This window comes from Camelus ferus, chromosome 3 (genome assembly GCF_009834535.1).
Source record: "Camelus ferus isolate YT-003-E chromosome 3, BCGSAC_Cfer_1.0, whole genome shotgun sequence".
NCBI lineage: Eukaryota > Metazoa > Chordata > Mammalia > Artiodactyla > Camelidae > Camelus > Camelus ferus.
In genome coordinates, this window is record NC_045698.1 from 115577508 (window position 1) to 115592314 (window position 14807).

Below are 14807 nucleotides of genomic sequence, written 5' to 3' on the forward strand. Positions count from 1 at the left end.
CCCCAGACTCTACCTCTACCCATCCATCCATCCATCCATCCATCCACCCACCCACCCATCCAACCATCCATCCACCCGTTCATCCATCCATCCATCCACCCACCCACCCACCCATCTACCCATCCATCCATCCACCCACCCACCCATCTACCCATCCATCCATCCATCCAACCATTCAGCCATCCAGCCAGCCAGCCATTCATCCACTCACCCATCCACCCACTCTCCACCATTCACCATTCATCCATCCATCCCAGGCCTGCCCCAGAGCTCATGTAGCCAAGCCTGCTGTGTGTCCATGTTCCCCCTATTCTCATCCTCATGATCTATAAGCTCCCAAAGGCAGGTGACTCAGCACAGCCCAAAGCAAAGAACCTGATTTGCAACAGCAGAGCCTCCCATTAAAGGAATGCAAGGATTCCTCTGGTTCATCCTCCTCCTTCCCAGTGCAGGGATTTCTTCCACCTAAAGTGGGTCACACAGTTTATGCTTAATTACCACCAGCATGGGGAGCTCCTTCAACTGTCAGAAAGCCTGCGTTGTTAGAAATTTCATCAGATAAAGCAGCAATCCACTGTCTTGCAGATTTCTTACCTCGGTTCTTGAGAATGGGCACCTTGCATCTTATTTATCTTTTATTCTTAGTTGTGAGCCTAATGTGGTACTCATAGACTCTCAGGTCCTGAATGGATGGGTGGATGCACTGATGCATGGATGGATAGATAGATGGTAGATGGATGATGGGTGGGTGGGTAAGTGGATTGTATGGATGAATATTTGGTAGATAGATGAAAAGAAGGCTAGATCATTGACACTTTGCATTGACTCAATAAATAATTGCTAATGAGACAACATCAGGTTTCTGGGGAAGATTGTTTTCCTGCTAGAAGATGCTTTTCTTACACGAGATTGCCTTTCTTCTTCCTTTTTCCAACCCCTGATCACAGTGTGGGAATAAGAGTCTCCTGGGCTGGAACAGAGCAAGCTAGAGGATGTTCAAAATGTTCATGCCGGCTCTACCCCAGCAACTTGGCAAACTGGCACCATTGGTCCTTAAGCACCCCTCCCATAGCCTACACCCCCCCCCTCTCTTGACCTCCCACAGCCCATTCAAAAGAAGGCATTTTGCTGGTGACAGAGGTATTTCCAGTCTCATCTCCAAGATGTAATTCCCTTCCCAAGGGCAGGATGGTTCCCCGTTTCCCTCCTTAGCTGCTTCTGTTGCATAAACAGAAGCCGAAAACTCTAGAAAGCTGCTGTCTGTGGCTAAAAACTTCGCTGTAATTGGGGCAGCTGCTGGGCTTCAGGCCCTGGTATGAGTCCTGGCTGTGCCCTCCCCACCCACAACCTCAGGGGAGCCCTGTCTCCCTTCCTTTGTAAGCTGAGGCTACTCCAGGCCATTAGTCATGACCTTCTTGTCAAACTCCTGTGGAAATCTGATAAGAGCAATGGATCCTCTATTAAAAAAAAAAAAAAAAAAAAACCACAGACACACACACACACACACACACAAGTTTTCAGGCATGCCCTGGCATTCCTGCTCATGATTTGAGAGGGTTGTGAACCCCCAAAAGCCTACCCATGGATTCCTGAGTTAACCCCACCACTGTGGGATGTCAGCTGGGCATTCTGGCTGTGTTCCTTCTGCATGGCCTCAGGATGTATTTAACTTCTTCTTTGAAAATAATTGTAGACTTATAGAAACTCTGCAGGAATTCAGATCCCCTCCCAGGCCTCCTCCAGTGCTGACATCACACAAACTCAGCTATATCCATTTAAACTAAGATTCATCACTACTAACTCCAGACTTTACCCAGATGCCCGTTTTTCCACCTTATCTGTCCAGGATCCCATCCCAGGTCCTTAGGCTCCTTAGCCTAGCCCTGGCCCTTCGTGCCCTTAAGGCTGGGAGGAGCTTGGTCAGGCCTTTGAGTTTGTCTGATGTTTCCTGATGATTAGATACAGGTTATGCATCTTTGGTGAGAAATGTCTCAAAGGAGGAGGGGTGTCCTTGGAGCATCGTCTCAGGAGGCTTGTGGTGTCCATCCGTGTGTCATCTGTCCCACTGCTGATGACTGCAGCTCAAACTTCTTTGATAATTTGGGGTCTACCAGATTTCTCCAACGCAGAGTTTTGGGTGTTCCCTTTGTGATTGATCAATATCTCTGGGAACTGCTTAAAGACCTGTGTCTTCAATTTTAAAAGGGACTTTCTTTGCCAGAATGAACCGTATTCATACTTTTCTGGCCCATGGTCTTTGCAAAGGCTTCTTTTCCTCATGAGTGAGTTGAAGGCTGGCTTCAAGGTGTCCTCAGACTTTGTGAGGAGCCCCCCTCATTCAGCTGAAGAGGAAATTGAGGCCCACAGGGGAGAGAGACATGTGCAGGGTCACACAGCAGGTTGGTGACAGAGCAGGGCAGGAATGAGTTCTTTTTCCACCAAGTTCAAGGGGGAGCACCCCTCCCAACCCCACACACCCTTCCCCTCAAGTGTGTCTGGCGGCCCTGGACTGTTTGCCTGAGCTCGATAAGCAGAGATCTCCAAGCCCTGTTCAGGGTAGGGCAAAGCCCCAGGCCCCCTTTCTCTCCCTTTATCTCAGAACCTGGGGAAAGGGAGGTGGAGTGGGGCTGGAGGAGTGGAGGAAGGGGCAGAGCAGAGGCAAGGACAGAGGCAGGATCCTCCTGTAAGAGCTAGCCAGCCCTAGGCCCTGGGGGACAGGCTCAAAGGGAGTTGGGGGAGCATATTCAGGCCTTGGAGAATCTGAGCCTTAAGATGGACCACCAGAGTGGGTGTTGTGAGAGAGGTTCCAGGTTGTGTGCAGGATTCCAGGAATGCCCAAGACATACTGGATCTGCTCTGCCCTGGGACAGGGGGGTGAGAAGACCCCAGGCCACCAGCTAACAGCCCCTAATCCAGGGTCATTGCATAGACAGGAGGGGTGGCACCAGACTGGGACCCTGAAGTGGTGAGAATCAGGAGGTGAGCCCACCCTCCGAGGAGCTGGAGGTGGGGGACAGCCTGAGTCCTTGAGAAGACAAAATAAGGGCGGGGGTTCTGCTGAGCGGAGGGACAAGAAGGAAAAGGGTCTGTGTCCATGCCAGTATTTATTTATGGGTGCCTTGAGCCCGCAGAAGGTGGCTCCAGGCCTGCCTGCAACTGATCAGTTGTATTATAAAAGGAAAATGCGGCAAGGACTTCAAGTGTCTTGAGGAGGCAGCTACCTGGCTGATTTTTGGGAAGGGGACAGTGAGAGGAGCTGTCTTGAATTTGTTCAAGAACAAGCTAGGTAGGGAGGGCCAGAGAGCCAGGACGCCGGGCGTGGGCCTGCCCAGGTGGGCTCAGACCCTTCTGGACTCCCTGCCCCAGCTCAGGGCCCCTGCCCTCTCCTCTGATCAGGCCCTTGCTCCCGAGTCGCCATCTGTGGGATGGGCCTGAGGCTCCAGATTAGAAACAAAATGTGAACAGGACACAATCTCCACCTCAGGGAACTTTCAGGCTGAATGGGTGTAGGAGGGCGCTCCCAGTGCCTGGGACCCAAAGGGCTCTGCTAGGCATGGGCTGCGCCCAGACTACACAGCCAGGACCCTGGCCTGTGCCCCAAAGAGCAGAGATGGGGACACAGCAGATGCACATGAGCAGAGAAGCAACTGGAAAGAACCCAAGGAAAGGATGAGGGCTGAATGTGGCTGGAGGCCAGGGAGTGGTGGACAGGGCTGAAAGGGCGTCCGGTGGATGCATAGGAGTCAGCCTGACTGTGAGTCAAGCAAGGACACAGTGGCAAGAAGTAGAGAAGGGGCTGGGCAGGGCCAGATGGGCACTGGACAAAACGCTCCTCCTGTGTGTGTGTGTGTGTGTGTATGTGTTTGCTTGTATATGTGGGTGAGAGTGTGAGAGCGTCTGTGTGTGCATGTCTGTGTGTGTGTGTATGGTTGGGGGAAGATGGAAGCTGAGGGTGCCAGTCCCAACTAAGAACTTCTTCTGGTACAAGTGGAGGATGCTGCAGACTGGACTCATGGCGAAGGACCAGGAGGGGCAGGAGGGGCCAGGGCCACTTCGGGGGGCCAGGGCCACTTCGGTAGGCCAGAGCAGCCTTCAGACTCGGGCAGTCTCCAGCCAAGCCTGCAGTGGGAGGCTGATAGGGAAGAAATGGGGAGTCCCTTTCTGGACTTGTGGTTGGGTTTTTGCCACCTGGAAGTTTCCAGAGAGCAATGAGAGTCCAGGCCTATCAGATTACGCAGGACCCACGATACCCCCAGGCCCTTATCCTCCACCCACAGCGGATCATAGCTTGGTTCCCTTGAAGAAATGTTTGCACACACTCCGCAGGTATGATATATTCATTCATCCTGTCTGGAGAATCCTGGCTGGGGCTCCACCCTCTGCGAAGTCCAGGCTGTCCCCCACATGCTCTGCACTTCCCTCTGGTCCTGCCAGCCCACCCCCTCCCCCACTGGGGCCCTGCCCTTGTGGATTCCCCCATGCAGAATACCCCTGCCCCGTGCTTTCGCTCTGTCAACTTCCTGCCTGTCCTCTGAGACCAGCTCCTCCAGGCCTCTGTCTACCAGGCTAGGCCCTCCCCCACCCAGCAACCCCCTGCAGCTGGCCTCTTGCAGGCAGACCTCCCTTGACTTCCCTACATGCCTGTCTGATCGAGATCAGCTCCACCAGCTTTCTCCCCAAGCTCCAGCCATCACCCTCTGTACTTCTACAAAACCAATATCACGTTCCCTGACTCAGTTTCTCCATTTGTGGAGGGGCCCGGCAGCTCCAAACCCAGCTCCTGGGGTCAGTCGTGGCCTGGACGCAATTCCTGGCAGGCATCCTGCAGCTCCCAGGCCCGAGCACGTAGGGGCAGCACGGAGTGAGGAGGCACTGGTCTTCAGAAAGTTCCAGAGGAGGCAGCCCTTCAGCTGGGCCTCTCAGTGCCTGGTGCCCGGAGCAAAAGAGGGTGTGCAGACAAAGAGGCACAGGTGGGCGGTACGTGGGCCAGGAGCCACGCTCTGGGCTGAGCTGTCAGGCTGCTGGAAGCTTCCAACCGAGACATCTGGGCAGGAGGCTCCATCATGGGCTGTTGGGACATGAGCAGGAGGCTTTTTGTCTGCCTTTTTATTAATCAGTTTGACTATTTTGAGATTTATCCACACTCTGTTCCCTGCTATATGCTAAATAGAATTCCATTTTATGGCTATGCCACAACATTTTAATTGAAATATAATTGACATATAACATTATGTTAGTTTAGACGTACAACATAATGACTCAGTATTTATGTATATATTGTGAAATGATCACAGCAATAAGTTTAGTTAACATCCACCACCCCACACAGTTACAAGATTTTTCCTTATGATGAGAACGTTTACGACCTACTCTCTTAGCAACGTTCAAATACAGTACAGTATTTTTTTTTATTGAAGTATAGTCAGTTTACAATGTTGTGTCAATTTCTGATGTACAGCATAACGTTTCAATCATACATGTACATACATATATGTGTTTTCATACTCTTTTTCATTATAGGTTCCCATAAGATATTGAATATAGTTCTCTGTGCTATACAGTATAAACTCGTTATTTATCTATTCTATATACAATAGTTAGTATCTGCAAATCTTGAACTCCCAATTTATGGCTTCCCAATCCTTTTCCTCACTGGTAACCGTAAGGTTGTTTTCTATGTCTGTGAGTCTGTTTCTATTTTATAAATAAGCTCATTTGTGTCATTTTTTTTTAGATTCCACATTCAAGTGATATCATATGGTATTTTTCTTTCTCTTTCTGGCTTACTTCACTTAGTATGACAATCTCCAGGTCCATCCATGTTACTGCAAGTGGCATTATTTTATTCTTTTTATGGCTGAGTAGTATTCTGTTTTATATATAAATCTCACAACTTTTTTATCCAGTCATCTGTTGATTGACATTTAGGTTGTCTCCATGTCTTGGTTATTGTTAATAGTACTCCATTGAATATTGGGGTGCATGTATCTTTTCAAATTAGAGTTACCTTTGGATAGATGCCCAGGAGTGGGAATGCTGGATCATAGGGTAACTCTATTTTCAGTTTCTAAAGGAATCTCCATCCTGTTTTCCATAATGGCTGCACCAATTTACATCCCGACTAGCAGTGTAGGAGGGTTCCCTTTTCTCCACACCCTCTCCAGCATTTATAATTTGTGGACTTTTTGAATGATGGCCATTCTGACTGGTGTGAGGTGATACCTTATTGTAGTTTTGATTTGCATTTCTCTGATAATTAGCGATATTGAGCATTTTTTCATGTGCCTATTGGCCATTTGTATGTCTTCATTGGAGAATTGCTTGTTTAGGTCTTCTGCCCATTTTTGGATTGGGTTGTCTGTTTGTTTTGTTATTAAGTTGTATGAGCTGTTAATACAATATTGTTAACTCTAGTCACTGTGCTATACTTTACATCCCTACGACTTTTTATTTTATGCCACAGTTTTCCATCCTTTCACCTGTTGATGGGTATTTTGGAGCAGCCAGTTTGGGGCTATTACAAATAAAACTGCAGTGACATTTGCTTCCTGATCTTTGCCTAGACACAGGTTCCTCCAGGGTAAATACTTGAGAAACAAATGACCAGGTCGTAGGGTAAGTGTATGTTCTAAAGAAGGTGCCAAACCGATTCGAAGGGGCAGCACCAGTTTCCTTCCAGCCAGCAGTGTACGGGGTTCTGATTCCTCCACATCCTCACCAGCACTGATTATGATCTGACTTTCTGATTACAGCTGTCCCTGTGGTTCGCCATGACAAGTGATATTCAGGTTTTTTTTCTTGGGCTCCTTGGCCCTCAGGATACTTTCTTTGGGGGAAGCTCTCCCTCCTCCTTGGGTCCTTGCTTCAGGACGCAAGCCCCTGTCGCATCTCAGCCAGGCTTCCCCGACTCCCATTACCGATTACCGATTACCGAGGTGTGAGTCTAGCACCCCACGCCCACCATGGGCGCCCAGGACCCAGCCCGAGAAGAGGCAGCCACGCCCCTACGCCCAGCCCCACCATCCCGCCCTGCCAGGTCCTGCCAACCATGTCGCCTCATTCCGCAGCCACCCGGGAGTCCGCCTTCGTGCACGCCATCGCCTCCGCCGGCGTCGCCTTCGCTGTCACACGCTCGTGCGCCGAGGGCTCGGCTGCCATCTGCGGCTGCAGCGGCCGCCACCAGGGTTCGCCGGGCGAGGGCTGGAAGTGGGGCGGCTGCAGCGAGGACATCGAGTTCGGCGGGATGGTGTCTCGGGAGTTCGCAGACGCTCGGGAGAACCGGCCGGATGCTCGCTCCGCGATGAACCGCCACAACAATGAGGCTGGGCGCCAGGTACGTCCTCGGCCCCCTCGCGTCCCGCGGTGTTAACTGGAGAGCCCGGAGACCACACCCCTGCAGGTCCCGGGAAATAGAAACTCTCAGAGCAGGGCCTGTGCTGTGGTCCCTTGAGGGGTTACCACCCCAAGGTGGGGGCAGGGCGGTGGGCTGCGGGAGGGACGCCTATGGTGGCCCGGCTGGGGTCTGCTCACCTCCTGACCAGGGATGTTTGAAACAGAGCTGTCCAGTTGCTCCCACAAGGTCTACGGCATTCCCACAGGATGGAGGGCCCATCTGGGATGGGACAAAGGCCCGCCCTGCAGGAGCTTTCAGGGAGCATCACATTCAGGGAGGGGAGACAGCCAGGCCACCACACCACAGTGTGGTAAGTTCTGTAAAGAGGAAATGTACACACAAGACCAAGAGGTCAGACCCAGGCTGGAGTCTCGAAAAAGACTTATACTGGCAGAGGTGATGAGTGGGGACAAGCAGAGTAATTGGCAGTTATCTAGATGAGGGGAGGCCAGGAGAGCCTCTGGGTAGCCCAGAGGTGAAAAAATGCAAGTGAGTTAGGCCAGGAAAAATATGGGAAGAATATGGAGAACAGAGGAAGAAAGAGATCTGGGGAGTGGAGAGGCTGGTAGGGACCAAGCTGCAAAGGGACTTAGTCAGAAGGTCAGTGGGGAACTTCTGTTAGGAAGTGATGCATATAGGGACTGAGAGGTGTCCAGCAGAGTTAGCAACACCAAAAGGGCCCTGGCCTTGGCCAGTGGAACTGGGGAATTGTGAAGGGCTAAAGCGTGAACAGGGACATATGACTTCCAAACAGGGAACTAGGTGACTCAGATGGCTCTTCCTGGTAAGGATGAGTATAAATGGAGGATGAAATGTATGAAGCACCCTTTAAAAGTATAGACTGCTCACCTGTATACAGTCACCTAATTTATCATAGAGAAGATAGTGCAGTACAGAGAGGGAAATGGGCTTTTCAATAAATGGTCCTCAGTCAACTTGATAACAATATGGAAAAACTTAATCTTGCCCCCCTACCTTATACCGTATTTTAAAAAATCAATTATAAATCCAAATGGAAACGGTTAAAGAAAAAAAAATTTAGAAGAAAACATCTTTGTGACCTTGACTTAGGCAAAAATTTCCTAAAAGGTCCCCCCAAAAAGCAATCATAATGAAGGGAAAAAATGTAATCATGTGGACTATATTAAAATTAAGAACATCTGTTCATAAAAAGGCACCTCCATGAAACTAAAAAGACAATCCACACAGGAGGAAGTGTTCACAATATATATCTCCAACAAATACATGAAAATTATAATATAAAAAGAGCTCTAAATTTTTCTATAAATAAATAAATCTCTACAAATTAACAATAAAAAAGATAACCCAATAGAAAAGTTGTCTAAAAATTGGAAAGCCACTTAGAAGAAGATCTAGAAATGGCCAGTAAATATATGGAAAGGTGATCAGTATCATTAGTCATCAAGGAAATGCTGTTAGAATGCATGCCCTGGAGAAAGGAGAGGATAACAACTGGAAGAGAGCATGTTGGGAGATTCTTAGGAGCTGATGCTCTGGGACGGGTAATCTGTGGAACTTTGTCATATTTTGTGTTTATGACATATAAATTTTTGTATGTACGTTACACTTCCATAAAATAATTGTCAGGTGTCAAATAACTAACCATATAGTTAGGATTAGCAGTCCAAGGTCCAGGAGAAGACAAGACTCTGAGCCTGGTACCTGGGGCAGCTGTTGTCCAAAGGTCATTTCCTGATGTGGAAAGAAGTGCATATGCTGAGCTGCACTTTTAGCAGCCTCACAGAGCTAAAAGGGGCCCACGAAAGGTGCTATGTTTAGGAAATAACTCCTCAGTTTAGGCTGCGACCCTGAGGAGTAGAGGAAAACCAGAAGGAGACGAACCCTCGTGCACATGTGCAGGCTAGAAAAATCTCAAGACTGAAGATGGTTCCAAATTGCTGGTATATCCAGGCACCTGGAAAAAGCAGATAAATCTTCTTTGGAGGATGGTAACCTTATGCTAGGCTGAAATTATTTCCTACAAATAATTCTTCAAACACAGTATCCAATACATAATCAAAGATAACCTGTTAAATGAACTGATGATACAGTGAGTGATAACCAGCAAAAATGGGAAAGATAAAGGAAAAGGAAAACCAGAAACAAGACTCTGAATACTGGAATTATTAGTCAAGATTATGAAAAATTGTGCTTATGTGTGCTGACAAAGCTAAAATGTAATACAATAAATTTGGGAAAGAATCACATAGAAATTGTAGACCTGAAGAATGAATGGGGGCTTCCAGTTAAAGATGACAAACAAAATACAAACTTTTCCCTCTGCATTCTCCTAGAAACCTACTCAAATGACAATAAATTAATTTTAAGATACATAAATAAACAACTAGGAACGTGGAAGACAGAAGAGGTGACGATGGCAACAAACTTTGAAAGCAAAAATCATATAGATGAATACTTGATATCTTAGGACACTCAGGAAAGCTGAATCTTAAGCCAGCAGAGACCTCTGAGAACCAGGAATTTCTAGCATCAGATATCTTGAGAAGTAGAGATAAATATGGGATTGGAAACAGAAAGATTGGCTGAAATCTATTTTCAAAGCACTTTTTAAGTTACCGGCTCTTCTGTCCAACCCCTTGCATCCAAGCAACACCCCTCCTTTACCATGGCAGAATTCTGGAAGCTTATTCCCTAAAAAGAATAAAGCAGGTGTCTGGGCTGAAGGACACCAAGTACAGCTGAGGGTGAGACTGCCCGAGTGAAACTGGTCTGTCTACATACACATTTCTCTTCCTGATCTCCTAATGCCACAGTGAAGCTTGATTATGCTCTAGGAAGGAGAATGGAAAAGTCTCCCCTGAGAATCAGACCAACCCAAGAGAAAAGATTTGAAGATACTGATGTGGGGTTCCCCAAAAAACAATGTGGCCAGATCACTCTATAGTGAAGGCCCAAGTTGATGAGTCCCTGCACAGGAGATTTCGACAAGATTTTTGGTGCCCCACTTGTAAATACGACCAGACAGCCAAGGATCACTGGACATCTGAGGAAGGCCTCCAGCAACCACAAAGGCAAAGACCAAAATAAAGAAACAAAAACCGAAGTTATGGAAAAGAGACATTATAAAGACAGATGAAAACTTCAAAAAACTATCACAATTCCCAGAGAGATAAAACACTGAATCCATGAAATTGGAACAGGATGTTAATTTAAAAGAACATTCAGGGGGGAAAAAAAAGAAGCTCTTAGAAATTAAAAATAGGACAGCATAAACAAAATCTCAGCAGAAAGGTTGGAAGATAGTTGAGACACCCTTTCTACAAAGTAGAGAAAAAAAGACAAAGAGATGGAAAATAGGAAAAATTAGAAAATGTGGAGTATCTGTCCAAGGGAGGTAACAATGAACGTGGAGATAAGGAAATTGGCAAAGAAGTAAGACAAGAAGATTCCCAGGGCCGAAGAGCAGAAGTTCAGACCACACAGGCCCCATAAGTGATTGGCTCAAGAAAGAGGAAGACCCACATCAAAACTCATTGCTGTGAAATTCACAGCCCATGATACACAGAAACCTTCCAAGCTTCCCAGAAAAAGGTTTGGTTTCATGCAAAGGATCCGGACGCAAAATGTCATCAGAGTTTCTAAGAACAACAGTGAAAGCTAGAATAAAATATAGCAATGCTTTCAGAATCCTGAGAGGGAAAAATATTTATACTCAACTAAACAATCTTTTCAACTTTTCAAGTAGAAAAGATTTTTTTCCAGACATGCACATTTCACAAAATTTGCTAGAAGGCCTTTGAAAAAGAAAGCTCCAAGAAGCTGAAATTAATAGAAAACCTGATGTGTCTGAAAGTCTTGAAGAGCATATTTAGACAACTAAGGGAGAGCTTGAGAATGAATCTGTGATAAATACATTAAAAATAACAATAACAAAATGTTTTGTAGAAAAGGAAAAGCAATCATGTCACATGGCTCAACTGAGGATGCTATGACATTTAACACAGCCCCAATACTGTCAGCACTAAATATTGACCTAACTGGAATTATGCTACAGTTTTTAGAGTAGGAGAGGGGGTTGGGAAAGTGTGCATCAGAGTTGTGGGGTGAGGTCTATGGGACCTCCATGGTGAGAGGTCCATAGACAATGCTGAACACTGAAAAATCAAGAAGTGGCAAGACAAATATTTTATTAGAGGTGCAAAGTATTGCCTCAAGTGGTCGGGAAAGTGCTGTGAGTGAGCGTGTGGGAGCAGAACTCCTGTTTTTCTTAACAGATCTTAAGCACTGTTGGACTCTTTAGAGTGTATGCATATGTAACTTTGATCAAAAGTAAAACTAAAACAAGCAACTAGGGAGGCAGAGATGGGAAGTGGTAGCTCCTCTTTGGAAAAGCTTGGCCACAAAAGAGAAGAGAATGGAGATTAGACAGAACTGGACTTGGGGGAGTGAGTAATTTACAGATGCCCCTAAGAAAGGGCCAGTATGTGAGGGAAGGAGTGAAGAAATAATCGGGGGTGAGGGACCGGGTGGAGGCAGCAGCTGGACACAGAGCCCACATGAAGCCTCAGGCCAGCACTGTCCAACAGAAGAGTAATGGAAGCCACATACATATTTATAAATTTCTAGTAGCCACATTTAAAAAGGAAACAGGTGAAATTTGTTTTAATGATAAATCTTACTTAACCCACTATAGCCAACATGTTATCATTGCAATAATGCAATCAATATTAAAATTTTGAATGAAATAGTTTACATCCTCTTCTTACGTGAATCTGGGGATTTAGTGTGACCCAGCATGTGGTTTGAATTTAACAGCGCTTCTCAGTTTGGACCACCAGCTACATGTCAGGGGCTCACAGGTGGCTGGTGCCCACTGTAGTGGACAGTGCAGTCTTAGTTCTGATTATGTCACAGGACCCTTCACCCCCCACCCCCACCCCGACTCTTTTCCCCAAAGAGAGAAAGGAAGAGAACCTGAAGTTGAGATGCCCTCGGGAGAAACACTTACTCCTCAGTCACTCTCCAAACAGTAGACTAAACCCAGCTTCCTGGGCCCTGAAGGTGCCCTGCTCAAGCCACTCCTGTGACCCTCCCCCAGCCTTGCCACTCAGCCCATGCACAGTTCATCTGGGCCAGGTCTTGGGTTCTCTCAGTCAAAATGAACTCCTTCCCTCCTGCACCCGGACACTTACATGCCACAAGTTACAGCCCCTTCCTTCCTTCACCCAACATAGATGATACAGAAGTAAACCCAGCCAAGGAGGGGGAGGGGGAGCCTCTCAGGCCTTGCCCTCTGGGGATCTTGAGTCGGCCCTGGGGAGTCACATGGTACAAGAGCCTGCTGGCACCACAGGGAAGTGTGGCGCTGGGCAAGGGCACCCACTAAGCCTGGGAGTTGCGGGAGCTCTACGGAGCAGGTGGACGGGTTGAGTTTGCCAGGTGAGCAGAGGGGCAGCTGCAGGCGAGGAGCACAGCCATCCTCTGGGGAGGCGGGGAGACTGAGAGCCGGCCCTGACGCCCCCGCTCACGCGCTCCTGCAGGCCATCGCCAGCCACATGCACCTCAAGTGTAAGTGCCACGGGCTGTCGGGCAGCTGTGAGGTGAAGACCTGCTGGTGGTCGCAGCCCGACTTCCGTGCCATTGGTGACTTCCTCAAGGACAAGTACGACAGCGCCTCGGAAATGGTGGTGGAAAAGCACCGCGAGTCGCGCGGCTGGGTGGAGACCCTGCGGCCACGCTACACCTACTTCAAAGTGCCCACCGAGGGCGACCTGGTCTACTACGAGGCCTCGCCCAACTTCTGCGAGCCCAACGCCGAGACCGGATCCTTCGGCACGCGCGACCGCACCTGCAATGTGAGCTCGCACGGCATCGACGGCTGCGACCTGCTGTGCTGCGGCCGCGGCCACAACGCGCGCACCGAGCGGCGCAGGGAGAAGTGCCACTGCGTCTTCCACTGGTGCTGCTACGTGAGCTGCCAGGAGTGCGCGCGCGTTTACGACGTGCACACCTGCAAGTAGTGGGCGCTGCCCCCGGCGCCGGCGGGGCGGGGCTCCTCCCGGCGGGGAGGCCGGCCCCTCTGGGGGCGGGGCTTCTCCCTGGATGGGGCGGGGCTCCGGGGTGGAGTTCCTGGATGGGGGCGGAGTCCTCCTTAGTAGCGCAGGGGTGAGGCTCCTGAGTGGGGTGGAGTTCTTCCCAACAGGTGCGGGGCCCCTTCTCAAGATGAAGCTCCAGGGATGGGGGTCCTGGACGGGGGCACCGCCCTCTCTGGGCACAGGACTCCCAGGCTGGGGATTTAGCCTGCTATTAACTATCCTCAGAAGACCACACGATTCCATCCACCGGATCTCGTCTGTGTAGAGCAGTATCCCCTGGCAGAACGAGCTGTGGAGAACCTGTGGGGTGCATCCTGTTCCCCCATTCCTTCCACTGAGGTCTGCCACCTCCCCCTCCCCCGCCACTCCAATGATTCAGGTGCCTGAAGGCCTCTGGCACTCCTCCCTCAGCCTGGTATCTGCCAACGCTCCCAACCGGGGACCCTACCCAGGAGAGCCTTTGTCTGGCAGAGCCACACGAACTGCCTCGGCTTGGGTGAAAAAGATGGGGCCTGGTGGCAGCAGGTCGAGGAGGAATCTGGAACCTGAGACCTGGCTCTGTCTTGGCTGCCCTGTGCTGAGCATCAGTCACCTGGGCCCCAGCGAGGCGCCATTCTTGGCCTGGTCAGCAGTGTCCTCTGCTTTGCAGCTGACAGAAAGTCCTCTCCCTTCTCCTTGTCTTTGCATTCCCACTTGCAACCCATCTCATCCACGGGAGAGGAGCAAAGCCTCCTGTTCCAGTCCTGCTGTTGCATCTCTCTTGGCCTCAGCAGCTCTCTCCACCTCCCTCATTCACAGCCTCTTGCAAGGTAAAGGCAAGAAAGGGGCCCAGACTCCAAAGCTGCCCAGAGCCACTGGCCCGCACTACCATCCAGGCCACACTCAGATCACTTTGAGTGGGGTTAGGTTGTTTGGGAGATTTGGTGGGGGGAGTGAGGTGAGCCCACACTGGTGCTGCAGACAGAGGACCACAGTCCCTGGAGGGGTGGTCTTCCTCCCAGTCCCTCATGGTCAGGACTGACCCTCAGGTCCTGCTACTGCAGTCATGATGCACCAGACCTGCCTGCCACTGGCCATTGTCCTGGAGTCTCTGGTTGGCCACTCAGTCCTCCTCACATCTGATTTGTTCATCTAGTCTGGGTATGAGGGAGGCTGCTGAACCCCTCAGCTAATGCCCACAGGGACTTCCTGCCAGGTGCTGCCACTCCAAGACCTCTCCTTGCTCAGCCTCTGCCACTGTGAAACGTTGCCTGGCCCCCTGACCCCGGGGGCCCACCCTCCAGGCAGGGGGAGAAGACACAGTGAGGGGAGGGATGATCTGCATGCCCCACTAGGGA

At 49.5% G+C, this 14807-nt stretch overlaps 1 protein-coding gene across 1 annotated transcript in view; it reads left to right on the forward strand.

The window, feature by feature from the left end:
- The window catches only part of WNT3A (Wnt family member 3A), a 44743-nt gene extending 30038 nt beyond the window's left edge, over positions 1-14705 (forward strand). Inside the window, exons 3-4 of the mRNA XM_032477278.1 lie at positions 7068-7333; positions 12916-14705. Coding sequence (XP_032333169.1) covers positions 7068-7333; positions 12916-13395 — 746 coding nt within the window. The 3' untranslated portion in view covers positions 13396-14705. The remainder of the gene's footprint in view (positions 1-7067; positions 7334-12915) is intronic.
- The last annotated feature ends 102 nt before the right edge of the window (positions 14706-14807 follow it).